Source organism: Chiroxiphia lanceolata, chromosome 3 (assembly GCF_009829145.1).
Source record: "Chiroxiphia lanceolata isolate bChiLan1 chromosome 3, bChiLan1.pri, whole genome shotgun sequence".
In the NCBI taxonomy this organism is placed as follows: Eukaryota; Metazoa; Chordata; class Aves; order Passeriformes; family Pipridae; genus Chiroxiphia; species Chiroxiphia lanceolata.
The window spans coordinates 62787830-62803804 of NC_045639.1; the positions used below are offsets into that span (position 1 = coordinate 62787830).

The 15975-nt window shown below is 40.2% G+C and overlaps 1 protein-coding gene across 2 annotated transcripts in view; it reads right to left on the reverse strand.

The window, feature by feature from the left end:
- Positions 1–1849: 1849 nt before the first annotated feature.
- TRMT11 (tRNA methyltransferase 11 homolog) overlaps positions 1850–15975 on the reverse strand; it is a 102738-nt gene continuing 88612 nt past the window's right edge. Inside the window, exons 13-14 of one of the 2 annotated variants that reach the window (XM_032681654.1) lie at positions 4419–4452; positions 1850–2438 (exon numbers count right to left, since the gene is read on the reverse strand). In XM_032681654.1, the coding sequence (XP_032537545.1) occupies positions 2392–2438; positions 4419–4452 (81 nt within the window). In that variant the 3' untranslated portion in view covers positions 1850–2391. Of the gene's footprint in view, positions 2487–4366; positions 4453–15975 lie in introns of both variants that reach the window. The other variant, XM_032681655.1, reaches the window with a different exon arrangement.

Here is a 15975-nt window from a genome sequence, read left to right on the forward strand (position 1 = left end):
GCTTATGAAACTGCATTCATTTCTACTCCTCTCTACTCAAAATTAAGTTGTTTTTAGCCATGTCTTTCCAAAATTATCTCACATTAGTACCTTGCACTGTTGCTGCCAATTTATGTTCTTATGAGGAGTAAACAGTGGATTTAGTTACATAAGGACTATCTTATACCCCTGCAGATACCGTGCAAATTTTCACAGGATCACAGAATGGGTCAGGTTGGGAGGGACCACAGTGGGTCATCTGGTCCAACCTCCCTGCTCAAGCAGGGTCATCCTAGAGCACATGGCATAGGATTGCATCCAGACAGTTCTTGAATATCTCCAGTGAGGGAGACACCACAACCTCTCTGGGCAATATCTGTTCCAGTGCTGTCACTGCACAGTAAAGAAGTTCTTCCTCATATTCGGGTGAAACTTCCTGAGCATCAGTTTCTGTCCATTGCCTCTTTATTGCTTGGCACCACTGAGAAGAGCCTGGCTCTATCCTCTTGACACGCTCTCTTCAGATACTTGTAGACATTGATGAGGTCCCCTGTCAGTCATCTCTTCTTGAGACTGAACAGGCCCTGATCCCTCAGCCTTTCTTCATGAGAGATGCTCCAGTCCCTTGATCAACTTTGTTGCCCTCTGCTGGACCCACCCCAAGAGTTCCATGTCTCTCTTGTACTGAGGAGCCCAGAACTGGACACAACACTCCAGATGTGACCTCACAAGGGCTGAGTAGAGCAGCAGGATCACTTCCCTCAACCTGTTGGCCATGTTCTTCCTAATGAACCTCAGGATATCATTGGCTTTCTTGGCACGAGAACACACTGTTAGCTCATGGAAAGCTTGTCATCCACCAGGACCTCGAGATCCTTCTCTGCAGAGCTGCTTTTCAGCAGATCAGCCCACAGCCTGTGCTGGTGCCATAGGTTATTCCTCCCCAGGTGCAGGACTCTATATTTGCCTTTGTTGAATTTCAGACAGTTCTTCTTTACCCATCTCTCCAACCTGTCGAAGTCCTTTAAATTTTTATTATAATCTATCTTCTCCGTAGTGCAAATGTGTCTCCAAAAAAGTTAGTAGCAAAGTGAAATAATTTCCACATTAAAACAGTATTCAAAATCATATCTCACTTTTTGTGAGAATGTTATGGGGTAGCAATGCTACCTACCTTCAATTCAGCTGGTGAGGTTCCACCTACCTTCCTACCACCCTATATCCTGCTGGGAATGTATGTCCATGGGCATTTGCAAATTTAGACTTGAATTGAGAAGTATGAATACAAGGGGGAAAGTTATTATTTTTCTAATTAGATCAGATTATTAGATTCATGTTTACAATTGAGACAGTAAGCTGTTGCACAAAGTTTTCATTTTGGAAAACAGGCAAATATTTGCCAAGTTGGAAAGAGAGACAGAAAGTGGCAATGCAAATACAAAATACATCTTTATTATCTTTTCCTTGAATTGTTCCTACCATCCAGGTTTCTGGTGACATCTGTCTTTGCTCAGCGAATGCGTGTCATTGCAGTCCCATCACCTTATGCTGAGTAATTGAAAAAAACCAACATATACCCAGCTCAGCAACACCCTGTTTACAGGAGAAAACCTTTAATTTCAGCACTTTCAACTTGGAGTACTATTTGGAAACATTTAGCTCATAAAAAGCCCTACAGTTCATGCTTTGACCTTATCATGACCTGAACATTTTGTTAGCAAAGTACCCTGTTAATGTTTTGACCAAAAGAACTAATGTACTCGGGTTTAGTTGTGTTGCCAAAGTGGTGCTTGCTCCTAAAAAGGGAAAGTTTTAATTCTATTTTCAAAAGCAATGCCTTACTCCTAACTATATATGGAAATGTCATCAATCAGTCCTGAAAACAGTGTGCACTGCAGTGCATTTTAATAGCTTTGTGTTCCTGCGTTTGGTGTAACAAATCTCACCATAATGGAGCTCATAGCGGAAGTCTTTTGCTATATCTGTTTTGCCTCTACTAACTTGAGTAGATGTGAATATAACTTTATTTTTAATCACCAACAATGAAGTATAAAGGAGCAAGCTAATCAAAAGAGCGGATAATAAAATGCATTGCCACTCCCAGACATATTTACAACAGAATCCCCTGACTAAGATGTTTTTGCTGGTGTTCTTTTTTTAATTAAGAAGTAAACCACCTAAAAGCCTTCACCCTCCACAGATACAACCTTCTGTTGTTGGCCTTTTTTTAATGTAATAAACAATAACGTAGCTAAAAAATGGATTCTAAACATTTTGATCAATGACCTATTAATACGTACCAAAGGGCTTCAGCAACCAAAAACCACCTTCTAACTTAAAGTGGTATGTTATTTAAGCATTAGACCTACCAGGAATGCCAAAGGGTAGTTGTTTCTTAAGCAGGCAGTGAGCTCAGACTCTTTGGTCTTCATCTTTATAAACCAAATGCCAAGAAATCCCTGACAGATAAATTCAGCAGCAATGAAAGTAACAATCACCTGGAAATACTGCAACAGTAATGAAAGGCAATAATTAAGAAGGGTTGTATTAGACAAATCAGAACCGAACTCTAAAAAACACAGTTCATTAGGAAGTACTGCCTGTGCAGTTACCATTTATGAGCCACTTAACTGTATTTCATCTGTATCTTTTAAATTTTTGGTAAGTGTTCATCAAAACTGAAAAGAAATATATGGTGTACGTATTTTAAAACAGTCATATTAACACCCATTTTTATATTTTATTTTTTTTTGTATGAAGATCATCAAACATTTTGGTTTGATTTTGAAGTTTACTACTCCTTCATATGAAAATAACAAGCCTTTCTCAGTACTTTCAGAATTGCATTTTAGGAATTCAAAACAGTCATAGTTGATTGGATTAATATGGAAAAGGGGCTTCTGCAAGCCCCTGGTAGAAAAGTTTGCATGGAATAAAATATCAGTTAAGTAGGCAGGATGCAGAAAAAAAGTGAAAGAGGATAATAAATAGGAGGGTTTGTGTCTTCTTAAAATATTTTCAGCTAAATGTGGAACAGCAGAGACTTTGTCAAAATTAGCAGTCAACATGATGTAAGTGTGTAGGATAAAATCTATTTTGTTGGTGAGGAAAAGAAGACTATTGTAACTTACTTAGCTGCAGGATATTGTTTCTGACACTTCATCAGCACGTTTTTATTAATACGGAGGGTGAACGTTATTTGTGTCAAAATTGTCATTCGGAGCTCTCACTTCCCAGCAGACTTCAACTTCTTGGTAATATGCAAACTCACACACTTATTTATATTTTGGGGTTCGAACTCCATTTGAGGCCAGAGTAAAAGTGGCAGATAAACAGAAAGAGAAACCCTCCACAGAGCTCAAACTACTGAGCACAGATTTCCAAATTTAGAGTATTTTAGGTAGGAAGCCTGATTAGAAAACAGAATTCATAGTTAGAGGGACTTATTTGGTCTCTACCCACGTTTGCATTACCCTCTGCCTTGAAGAGGTTATGCTATATATTTGAGAAAGTTCAGCTAATTAAAATGTTTACATTAAATGCTGAATATCCTGAATTACAGTAGGCAGATATAAACTTTATGAGAACAATTGGATACGTTTTAGATTTAAGCCAATAGCTCTGTTAACCAGGGTTTGGAGGAAATCTCCTTCAGCAAGTGTATTTTCATGAACAGTCTAGATGATGGAAAACAGAAAGTCCTTATTAAATCTGCAGACAATAGGAAGGGTAGAGCTTCAGACATGTTGAAAAGCTCAGAATGATCCTGAAAACTAAAGTTGCATGAAAAAAACCAGGATGGTATTCAACAAGGAAAAACACAAAGTTCTACACTTAGCCAGAAGGAATCAGCTTCTTAGATGCACGATGGGGAAAACTGCTTGGGTGGACAAGGACAGAAAGATCTTGGGGTTATAAAGTACTGCTGGCTGAGTATAAATCAGCCACGTCATCCTACTCTGGACAGGCCAAACACTAAGCTAGGACTTATAAACACAAGAAAAGACATGCAGCAGCTTCTGTCCTACTCAGAAAATAACACCTGCTATTCTGTTTTAGCCAGTTTTGATGTTTCCACTTCTCGATCCACTCTAGCTCTATTTTCTAGGATGATTGTTACTCTAGACTTTGGAATACCTTCTTCAGAGGACATGGAGCCAGCCACTGTTGGTGAGGACATGCAGAATGAGTGGGGCTTCTGCCGTTCCTCCATACTCCGCTGCTCTGCTGAACGCAGTGCCCCATATAGGGGACTGGGCTGCTCGTTTTGCATAGTTTTGGTTGGTTTTTTTTTTCATTTTCATTTAAGGAGTTAGGCCCAAACACCAGATCAGACACTAGTTCTGAAATGTTTTTGTTCCTAATTTCTCCAAAACTCTAGGCTTACCTCCAAGCCCTTCAGATGGGAAAATGCCGTATCACATTTGTATTGTCTTTACCGTGGTAGTTCTGCTGCACCGCCAGGCCAAACATCTGTGGGATGGAAGGGAAGACAGAAGAAGGGATAAAAGAACAGGTCTCCAAGTATTGCACATAACTCACTGAGGGGAATGAAGAACTTTTACATTCATAATTTTACTTAAGTTCCGGCCAGTCAGTAAACATCCTTATTCTGAAAAATATGTTGAACAGCTATTGAAATCTCACATTTTCTTCTGCTGGCTTTTAGAAACCTTCCTTAGATTTTGCTTTTTCTAATTTGTTTCTGATTAGAACAAAGACATTTATTTGTTCTGACATTTTTTCTTTATTCTCTAAACTGTATGCCCTTCAGAAAGCAGAAACTGTCTGGTCACAAATGAATTATAGATTGCATGCGGAATGGCCTTATGAGGAAAACCAGCCACTGCTGAAGTCCAGTATTCCCTTTTGCCTACAAAAGACTTAAACCTTTGACATTTCTATTGCAAGCTAGTAACTAGACTGGTTTTAGTTCAACCCTCCAGACAACACACCACCTCCCTCAAGTGGTCAGCATAGTTAAGATTGTTTTTTCTGCTTCAAGGGCTGTTTTCTGGCAGTGCCCAAAGAATGTGTTGAAGAACACACTTTTTATAAACATTATTAATAGATCAAGTTTAAAAAATTCTGCAAAAAAAAAGTATTTTGAATGGTAGAAAGAGATAAGAATCCCACAGAAACAAATACTTAGCTGGCATCTCTTGGGCACTGTAGGCTTTTGATGAGAAGAAACCAAAATAGCTGCTTTTTTGTGGATGGGCTCTAATAGCTTTCTGCCTGCGGTTACAGGCATTCAGTTACGGTCACTGCCATGGCGGGGATTGTATAAGTGCATAAGCTAATCAAAACAATGGCAAATTTGGAAAAGCAGCACCGTTAATTCTGATGGCTTGCTCAAATCCTCATTGGAATAATTACAGTTTTCTTCTTTTGTTCAAAATTCTCCCCATTTAGAAACAGTTCTTTTGTAATTTTCTGCCTAATATGTGCTTGCAGTACAAACTGGAACAATGCTGAGGAAGAGCTCACGGGAACTCAAACCAAAGTTGCATAAATTTAAAACAGCAATAATGATGGTAAGAATAAAAAAGAGAGTAAATAGAAAGCTTCATACTTCAAGAAGCAACCCAGTCATCACTGCCAGGGTTCAGAATAAAATTTGCTCATAGAACAGTGTACTATAGAAGTACCTTACAGAGAGGCATACACTCTACACATGAAGCAATGCCTTTGTATGTACACTGACAATATCCAGCATGGCAATAGGTATAGAAATTCCTGGTAATGCGGCCAAATCATGCTCATGTACACATCAGTGGACACCTGAGAAATTCTGCAGGTATTATCCGGGATGAAACCAAACATTCACACAGACAACTACTGCCCTGTCAGTGCCCAAACACTGTGATTACCTCATATGAACAAAGACTGATAGAAAACACAAAAGGAAAGCAGTTCATGTAGAACTGGGTAAACAATGAAAAATCAAGAACACCATAAAAAATATTCTAATTTATAGTCTCACAAAAAAAAATCTAAATAAATCTATCTATCTTACAAAAAGCTACGCAACACAAAGGCTTAGAGAGAAGGCAAAAAACCTCAATGACCAACTGACCAACAAGTTAAATTAGTACAGGAAACACGATCCTCATTTCAAGGCCCAAGTCAGTCCCCAGCGGGAGTCAAGAATAAAATTGTGAAGTATGACACGTATAGACAAATATATTACAAGTGTTGCTCTTGGTAGAGGCAATGTTCTGTTCTAGGAAGTAATTTCTGTCTTTCTTTTGCTGGGTAAAACTGCAATCAGGTAGTTCCAACCACTTCTTTTAACAAAAGCCTGCTAATTAAAGCAACACTATCCAGCATCCTTCTTGGCATTAATGAAGTGACAGAGGAAGGAAGCCTTAAGCATTCATTTTCCTCTCAGAGCATCTAATATTCCACACTACAGCAGGCAGAAAAATGTTAACACATTTCCTGACTAAGGAAAGAAAAAAAAGAGGGAGAGAGAGAACATATTTAGCACAAAATCTTGAAGTACAAAGTTGCTTTTAGCAGTCTGTCTGAAAGCTGTTGAAAGGATAATGTCCCCCACATATTTGAAAGAAACATAAGCAGTATGAAAAAAGGTCCTTCTTGCCTTACTACAGCACCAGGGTGGTTTAGGTTGACTGTTGCAGATCTCTGAAAAATATGGCCAAATCAGACTGTACACACCTTGCAGATGTTGTGACAGAAGCACAGCTAAAGACAACAGCCCTTAGCTTGTAGTACAGATGTGAAGGAGATGACTTCAGATAACTTGGAAGATCATTGCTAACTTTATGTGATTAACCTACAGCTACAATCCCCATCTAGTTGTCTGCTATTTTCCCTTATTCTGTGGCTCCACCTTGAGCTGCCTTTCGTTTACTCTGGTGTCTGAGAAGCCTTTAGAAAGAAAAGAGATTCTTTGGTACTAGATGAGAGCCAAACCAAACTCCTGCCTCTAAATATCCCTGAAGTTTAGAGTTGCTTGAAATTCAAACTTATATCTAGATCCACATTTGGCTGCTTGTAGTCATCTTTACACCTTTCTGTTTAAAAAAATAGCATTGTCTGATTCTCCCAACTTTTTTCACTTCAGCCTTTTGGGTCATGGTCAGATTGGCTTACCAGAGGCCCTGGTAATCTAACATGCACATCCCATTCCCCCACCTTTTCACTTCATAATTTTCCAGAGATGAAATTCAAGATTGCCCACTAATTATAACAGGACAGCTTCTCAGACAGATGACTTTCCAAGTAACCTTCTCATTCCACTCATTTTCAGGGAATGAAAAAGTATGCCAGAGCGTTATGTGATGACGGACGAGGGCCAACATTACAATTTATGTTTGTGACCTGGCACATGGATGGAAACAGAGAGTATGATTCAGTGGTTTTTGCAGGCTTAATCCCTACTAAAGAGTGGCTCTGCCAAGGTAAACATGGCATTTTAAATGAAACTGCTTTGCATACACTGCATGGAACCTGAGATCCCACTTTTGTGCTGCGGTTTCCTTCCAAAATGTAGCTACTGCCTGACAGGGCAGAGTAAGTGTGCAGTCTGGGCTCCCCTGTGTTAAGAGTGTTTGGTCTGCTTCAGCAAAAGGCAGTGATGAGCAGACTGTGCAAAAGGAGTGAGACATGTTATTTGAACATGTATATTCTCAAGGCTAAGAAGAGGAGCAAAAATAAAGGCTGGATCCCACTTTCCTTCCCCACCCAGGCAACTCCCAAGCAACAAAATCCAAATTAGGCTCCACATTTGTAATAACATCACATTTCCTGGTAAATCAGTTATTATTCTACAGACCTAGGAAAGGCCATATATCTCATCATTATGTCCACAACTAATCCAAGATTTTAGCACTGGGAGCAGTTTCCTTTCTTCCCTCTCCATTACTTCCTTTGTGCTCTTTCTAAAAATAAAATATTGACCACTTTGAAAAAGGAGGAAGAAAAGGAATACAAGTCGTTTAGTGCTCCTTATAGCACCAACCGAACTCAGCACAAAAACCTAGCCTCTGATTAAGTATACTTAGCCAAAATCAATGAGGTTTATCCAAGAGCTTGAAGGTACTGAACCAAAACCTGATCTATCCAAGCGAGCCTCTCTGCACCAGTGTGGCAGGAACAACACCATTTTTCCTCAGGCAAAACCCCACCAAATACCTCACATGCAGTGGGTGAGCTGTACCATAAAATATAGCTCATCTCCCCACTCCCTTGCTCTCCTAAAGACTCTGCTGTGAGAGTGCAATGACAATATTTATCTAGACTAAGAGCAAGTTATTTCACCCAAACACCCCATAGTCATCAAATGTCATCAAGCTCATCATAATCTCTGTCACTGGCCAGACCTGGAGTCAAAGGTAGAACCTGTGTAGTAAAAAAATTACGTCTTCAAATGCTGCACAAGCCTGGTAATAAAATAGCACAGAGACAACTAGAGACTAACAGCTAATGTGGGTTTCCTCAGCATGCTCGTCTCTGCCTGGAGAAAACGAAAAGCATTTAAGAATTCCCATGTCTTAATTCTCATCCACACCCAGCCATTTCATTCAGACATAGTATGTATGTAAATAGGTGAAAATTTGAAGCCTCAGTAAAGTCAGACAATGCTTTGGACTCTGGGACTGAGAATCAGAAGTGCAAGATGCTATTCAGGAGCTTGCAGGTAGCATTCCCTTGCCTAGATTTACCCACATGTGCACATTTTTGAGTACTTGCTTTTGAGCCTTCTCAGGAGCTCTCCTGCCTAATCTCCCAGGCCTTGTCAGAAAGGAAAGAAAGATTTCTTCTTATCTTTGAGAATGTGACAGTCCTAGGGACCTATTGTTAAGATTCAGGTACTATTAAGACCCAGGTAGGTGGTTTGTCTTTGGGACCAGTTTATCACGCTCTACTATGACCACAATGAAAGACAGTCCAGTCTTTGCATGCATCCTCCACGCACACACACACATCCTCTCCCTTGTGATTATCTCTGCTGGGCAGTGTGATTTGTCCTAGGATAAGAACACGAGGTGGTAATTGCAGGAAGAACTATCTGGGTGCTTAGGTAATGAATGGATTCCAGAGATGGGGGAGCTGTGATGTTTGTGATTGGCTTTGGTGCACATTGGCTTTCAAAAGAGTATAAAATGCTGCTGGAGATTGGGCCAACTGGGCCAACTGGTCTCCCAAGATTTCCCAAGATTGCAGGCAGCTTCCTGATGGGTTCACACATACATACACACCAGTTCCCAGGCAGAGACACCTGCAGAGTACATCCAGCCCAAAGACTGAGAACATTCACTTTTGGATGGGTGAGTAAAAGTGCAAAGGTCACATATGGAGGTTAAATCCTAAGTAGCTCCATAGGTGTTTTGTTGCTTTGCAATTGTGCATTCTGAAAGGCCAAAATCTGTAAATCTTTATGTTTCTAGCTGAACCTGCATATATTATAACCCTTTTGACCTGCTTGTATACTTCATTGGCAATATTTAAATACTGTATTAGCAATAAATCTAGTCATAATCATCCACATAATCAGTGTCATACTTTGCGCGTTTGACTGAGAGTCTTCTCTCTATTACTTTGCCACATCTATCTATCTATCTATCTATCTATCTATCTATCTATCTATCTACACATCTACACATGTAGGTCTGAAAATAGCTGAAGTAATAATTTCTACATTTATTTATTTAAATATAGACAGGAAAAGGCTATTTCAATCATCTATTTGATCTAAGCCTACTAATGAAAATGCCACCACTTGGGCTTTTCAACCTCAATGCTAACAAGAGAGAAGGGTTGAGAAATTCCTGTTCTTTCAGAAGAGAGTGGGTGGGGAAAGGACAAAACAGTTCGTGAAGAAATAAAAATCAGAAATGTTTGAAAAACGTGATTTTCCATTCACTTTTTTAAAAAGTATTTTCAAGGACAGAAAAGGGAATAATCCCATGGATTTTTCTAGTCAAACAGGTTTGAAATGGACTCTTCTTTATATCACAGAGGTGCCAAGAAGGTTGATTATCTGCCTTCACCATCCTAAATATTTTAGCTTAGCCACTGTTACTCCACCACTTCTGCCCTCCTCCAGCTTCCCCAGTAAATATGTCTCTGACCAACTGTATGCAAATACCACTGTCTTGGTTTCAACTGCCCCCCTTCCTCCCAGGTTCATGGGAGCCCTGAGTTAAGAGTTAGAGCTGACTGGTCCCGGAACAGTCTTCCCTCAGGAACAAATCAGAGCTGGTCTTATTTCGCTCCTGTGAAAATTAGATATCAGCAGCTACCCAGAAGTGAGTTGGCAGAGAGAGAGAGAGAGAGAGAGAGAGAGAGAGCAGTCAAGGGGTGGATTGGGCCCCCACCCGGGGCCCCATGCCCCCGTGGCCCTGGCCAAGCCAGGGCTGAAGGCAGCGTGTAGGAGTGTATATGTGTTGTGAGAGAGAGACTCACAACCGCTGAGGTAAGAGGAAAGGAGGCAGGCCTTTGGCTAAGCCCTCTTCCCCCCGCAGACAGACTGCAGAGCTCGGGACAGCTCATAACTGGACCAAATGCCTTTAGCTAGTTAGGGGGCTTTCTTTCCCCCCACTGCATGGGGTGGATCTTAAGGTTCAGTATTTTAAGCTGAGCCAAGGAGATGGGCTGAAAGAAGCTCGGTGCCAGGAGAAGGAGAACTCCAGGCAAAATTTGAGACAGGCCAAGCAGGCTCGGAGGTGCCTATGTTGGGTTTGGACACGGCTACCGAAATTGAAGCTACAGTAGCTGGAGAAGAGTGAGAGCGTCAACTAGCAACAAGTGAGTTCTGGGTAAAGACTCAGAACAGCATCTTACCACTGGGAGGAAACCTCCACGAACCAAGGAGGATGGACTCAGAGCTATCTTCTTAGACCTTGTGATGGAGACCTCAGCAAGTAGCTGAGACAGGTGGGGGGATGGTTGAGAGGAACCCTTTTCCTGATACCCCAATGAGAGAGAGATTGTTTAACTATCAGCCTGAGGGCTTCTCCTGGACTGATTGTGGGAGGGGCTCGAGGGATGACAAAAGTGTGTTAATATTGTATATATATAATTGCTTTTAGTTTGTACAGTATTTATTTTGTATAGGAATAAACTGTATATATTTTCCCTTCCCCCATACAGAAGTGTGCCTGCCTGAAAATTTCTCTTTGGTGTTGAGGTAAGTTGTGGGGAGGCGGGGGAAGCTTGGAGATTGGATTTTTGTGGGGGCCAAACCTTCACAAACACATAGCAGGGATAGCACAGATTTCTGATCCCTTCAGCAAGGTCAATTTGGACTTCAACCACATTTCTAGGCAACTAGACGCAGCATCCTCTCTCATGCATCTATAAGCTTTTCCTAATGCAGTGGAATCTTCTACTATTTAAGCAATTTTTTCCAGAGCATAATTTAAACAGGATTGACCATAATTACATATATTTTGGAAAATGGAAAAAATGTATGATAGGAAATGGATGTTTCCTGCTTTCCATCAACTGATTTTGAGGCTCTCCAAAGGGGTCTCAAACTTCGAGAACTTTCCTGTTGCTTTTACTAATCACATCTTTTTGATATTAGAAGTCAAATTGCAGCAGTTTACAAGTCAAAAAGTCCAGCAAATTTTCTTCTCTATACAGCAACACAGTATTGCATTGCAGGAGTTGCAATAGTGATGCCTTAGAATTTTTAGGATTTTTAGCTTTTTGTAGATTTTAATGTAGCTGGAGTTTTCCTTCACTTTAGACCGTTACTTTCTCACAGTTTGTGTGTCACATTCCTGAAGCTTCGGTTTAACTGTCTTTTAACTGACTTTTCAAGGTAATAGATATTCAGCAAGAACATTCCATTGGCTTCCATTGGGATGTGCACCTGCACCGGAATAACAAGAGATATGGTAGACAAAACAAGATAGAAGGCTCAAGGCCCTTGGAGGGGCTCCAGTGGAGCAATTATGAGGGTGGTACCAGGGCAAAACAGGTCTTACGATTGGATGTCCCCATTAGATATGATAATTAGTAAAGGTATAAAAGTGTAAGAATTATGTACGTAGGCGCATGCCTTTTGTACTCCATGGTCAGAAGGCCTTCATTAAAAGAGCTGTCCTCTCTCTTATCTATACTAAATTTGCCTGGAGGGTTTTTTTGCTCCTGATGATCTTTAGGCAAAAACAGAACAAGGGGTAATGGGTTTAAACTAAAAGAAAGTAAATTTAGGCTGGATATAAGGATGAATTTTTTTATGGTAAGGGTGGTGCAATGCTGAAACAGGAGGAATTGGAACCAGATGACCTTTAAAAGTCACTTCCAGCCTAAACTACTCTGTGATTATATGATTCTATCTATCTTTAGAAAAGAAGTGCAGATAAAAATGAGATGAAGAGTAACTGGCAACAAGGAGGAGAAATAATACAAAGTGATTGAAAAAAGAAAGAAAAATACACAGGGACATGGAAACAGCAGATCTCTAACTACCTGCAGATCACTACACCTTAAGAATAATTCACACTGGAAGGAGGGAAAAACTGAAAGCAGCTTTAAAATATTGTTAGCTGTAAAGAATATCCAGGTACAAAGATGTTTATTTTAATCAGGACACTCTGAGCTCATTACTCCCTAAACATTTATGCAAAGATAGAAAAAAATTAAAACATATTGTAACATAAGACGATGATTTTAGTTGGCTAAGCTATAGTATTAACTTTGTAAATATTAAGACAGAAGATGTTAAAAACTTTTGGACTGTGCTTTAGCACTTCTTTTAACTGACTAGTTACACAGAAACTGTAGAAGCATATTATACATCATAACACTGAGGATCAGATTTAGCCATTTTTATTGATATAACAACCTAAAAGATTCACAGGTCACTTGTAATTTTTATTTCCAAGGAAAGAAAAACAAGAAAGTTGTGAACAAAAATCCTGCCAATATTCAAACAAGAAGAAATGTAACTAAAGTAGTGGAAATCAGAAACCGGATATGCAGTTGTGTGAAGGTGCTGGCATACAAAAATAGGTCTCCAAAAAAGAAGCAAAGAAGAACTTTCGTGTGGGTTCCCGAGGGACTAAAATGGCAACAGCTGCTCCCAAGGGCTGGAGCACTTATGGATCACATCCTGAGCAGCACTGCCTGTGAAATTCTCCAGATGATCAAGGTTCTTCAAATCTTACCTGCAGGCACAAGCAGGTTTGCACAAATGCTAATCCAATCCTCCTTCCAGTATTTAACCCAGATTCATTTGTTCCATTATAAATGTTCTTTGGGCATTTCCATCTTTATTCCCTTTATGTCCAAAAGTGCATGCTCTGTTGCAGAATCGTTTCAGTGCATGACTATTGCACCTGAACACTGCACAAGTCTCTAGGAAGCACAAAGAGTTAAAGAGAGTCAGAAGTACTGCTGATATCTGCTTTTGGCTAGCAAATGATTAAAGCAGAAAGCAAAAGAGGGATTAAGCCCACTCACTCTCTAAAAAGTGCTCTGACCACCAGATCATAGGGTATGCTCCTGAAGAAGAGCATTCCTCCTTCTCCCTCTTGAAACTGAGCCACAGTACAGCCAGGCATGCAAGAGCTACAAAGACAGAGAGAGAAAAGGCAACAAGGAGTATGATTCCTATCAAACTACTGATTAGGGCACTCATCTTGGAGGGAGACGGTGGAAAGGCCTAGCCCATTTGCCCAGGTCTGTTCTGCATTTTCTTTAACCCACTGACAAAGTGAATGGAAATTCATCCACTCCCAAGAAGTAGGATCTAACCCCAGCTTCCTCTCTTCACAGTCAAGTAACTAACTAATCAGCTAAAGTCACACATCTCTTGCTGCTGTTTCCTGTGGTTCATCTTCAACAGAAGGAAGAGATACTCTCAAGCAGGATACAGTATGGCCTTGCAGCTCAGTTACTTCTGCGAGATGAAAAGATAAATTTGGTCATTGTCCAGCGGAGTGGACCCAGTGTTTAAGGCACCCCACTGCCTGTGAGAGCACTGTGATCACTGCTGTGAGAAAGGAGCATCGCTCTCCCGTAAGGTACCTGTGCTCAGAAGAAAGGCATGCAGACAAGTCAGGTGAGTACTGATAAGGACTCAGTATTTCTGAAAGGTCTACTATATTCTTAGAGGAAGTTGTAGGTATCTAAATTAGGTGGCTTGAATGACCGTAAGAGATGGCACTGCTCACACAACTGGCACTGAATGGGATATGGGGGCTAAGCAGATGAAGAATACACCTAATGTTGGGGGTGGGTGGGTGGGTGGGTGTGTGTTTGAAGAAACATAAGCATCTTCCAGTCCAGTAATCTCTCAGGTAATGTCAGGAGAAGTTACTATGTACAGGCGCACAGACACAGAGTAGTGATATAACCAGACTGCCCTAAGCTTTTGGTTTCTATTGATACAAACCAGATGTTGGTGAGCTCTGAATTTCTAAGTTTGTTTAACTCCTTGGAGCATCATTTTAGAATAAACACAAAAGGCATCTTTTCTCACAACTCTCCTTTCTCTTGAATCAGACTTACCTCAGTGGAAAAGGTTATTTATTGTCCAGTCAACTGTGAAATGTCTGTTGCATTGCATCATTTGAAAACTCGGAGGGAGGAATTTTCCAGTCAAAACTCCATTTTTACTCTTGATTTGATCTGATATAGTGGTTTGCTACTGTCAACTATAGATCCATTGATATGTTTAAGCAGACCAGAGAAAAATCTCACATTATTCGGCATAGTAAGATAAATATAAATTTAATGTATGACTCATTAAAAACTGGTTTTGGATTTAAGTCAAAGAATAATATCATTCTCATCTCCCTTGTGATTTATTTAAAGCATGTAGAACAGGTGCTCACAAAAGTACTTCAGAGAGAATGTACCTGGTTAAAAGAGATCAACATCTGTCTCATTTTACTTGTGTGAGATAGTACACATCCAAAATATGGAATTCAACACCACCTAGAACAACCCTATGTACTTCTACAACTAGCATAAAGTACCCTGAGTTATGTCATCACAAACGTAGTACAATGAAATTTGGGAAGGGGAGTTACAGTGAAAGTTTAAAAATTTTAGCTTGCTGCCGTACTCTTTGCTCCCACAAAACAAAGGTACACCTAGGAGTCTATCCAAAGCTACTTCATGGGAGTCAAGAGCCAGTGAGAAGAAGGAAGTGTGCCCTTGCCAGTGCTGCGATGGTCAGCAAGAACAGAGTCTCCCCAAGGTCTATCCCCTCTTATACAGAGGGAATAGATAAGCTCCGTGTGCTGTTACATGATGCTCCCCACTACTCTTTAAAAACCTCAGTGCCAAAAGAGCTGAGAAGAGGAACAGGGAAGAGTAGAACCCTTTCTGTGCCAACTCTCCCCCTTCAGACTAGCTGACCCCAATCTGCTTTGCCTTCCGGATGTCTGTAGTCTGTGTTTCTAGCTCACAAATGGGAAAAATGACCTTTCCTGAAGGAAAATTTCTTCAAACACGGAAATTGTGGAAAGAGGCAGTAGACCAGAATAAATGGCATGGCAAGGTCTCTGACCAAAGTAGCCTAAATTGCTCTTATAAAGGGAACAAAAGTTGGGGAAAAAAGAACATGTGGATGGTATATAATGAATTTTTTACTAGAAGACATAGTACTCTTTTTGCCATTTCCACTTATTATTGAGAAAATCTGTTGTTTTGCAATGCATTTACATTTACAAATTTGCACAGATGTTTAGTGCAGTGCTGTGCAACAGCACGTTGCTGCCTAGCTCACCAGAAGTACACGGGGGGGGAAGATTTGGCAGAATTGACTTGATTGTTTTTACTTGTACTGATCAATAGCACTAAAAAATTTGTAGTGATTATAATTACACACTGCAAAGATCTCTTATCATGTAAAATTGAAGTGGGCAGCTAGCTGTTCATGAAAATCAAATTAATTTTATATTAATTTTATGATCAGACAACCTATTCACATAAACATTGCAAAAAAAATTTTTTTTTTAATATATGAACTGTCTTTCTCTTCTTGCCCCAAATCAGCAAGGA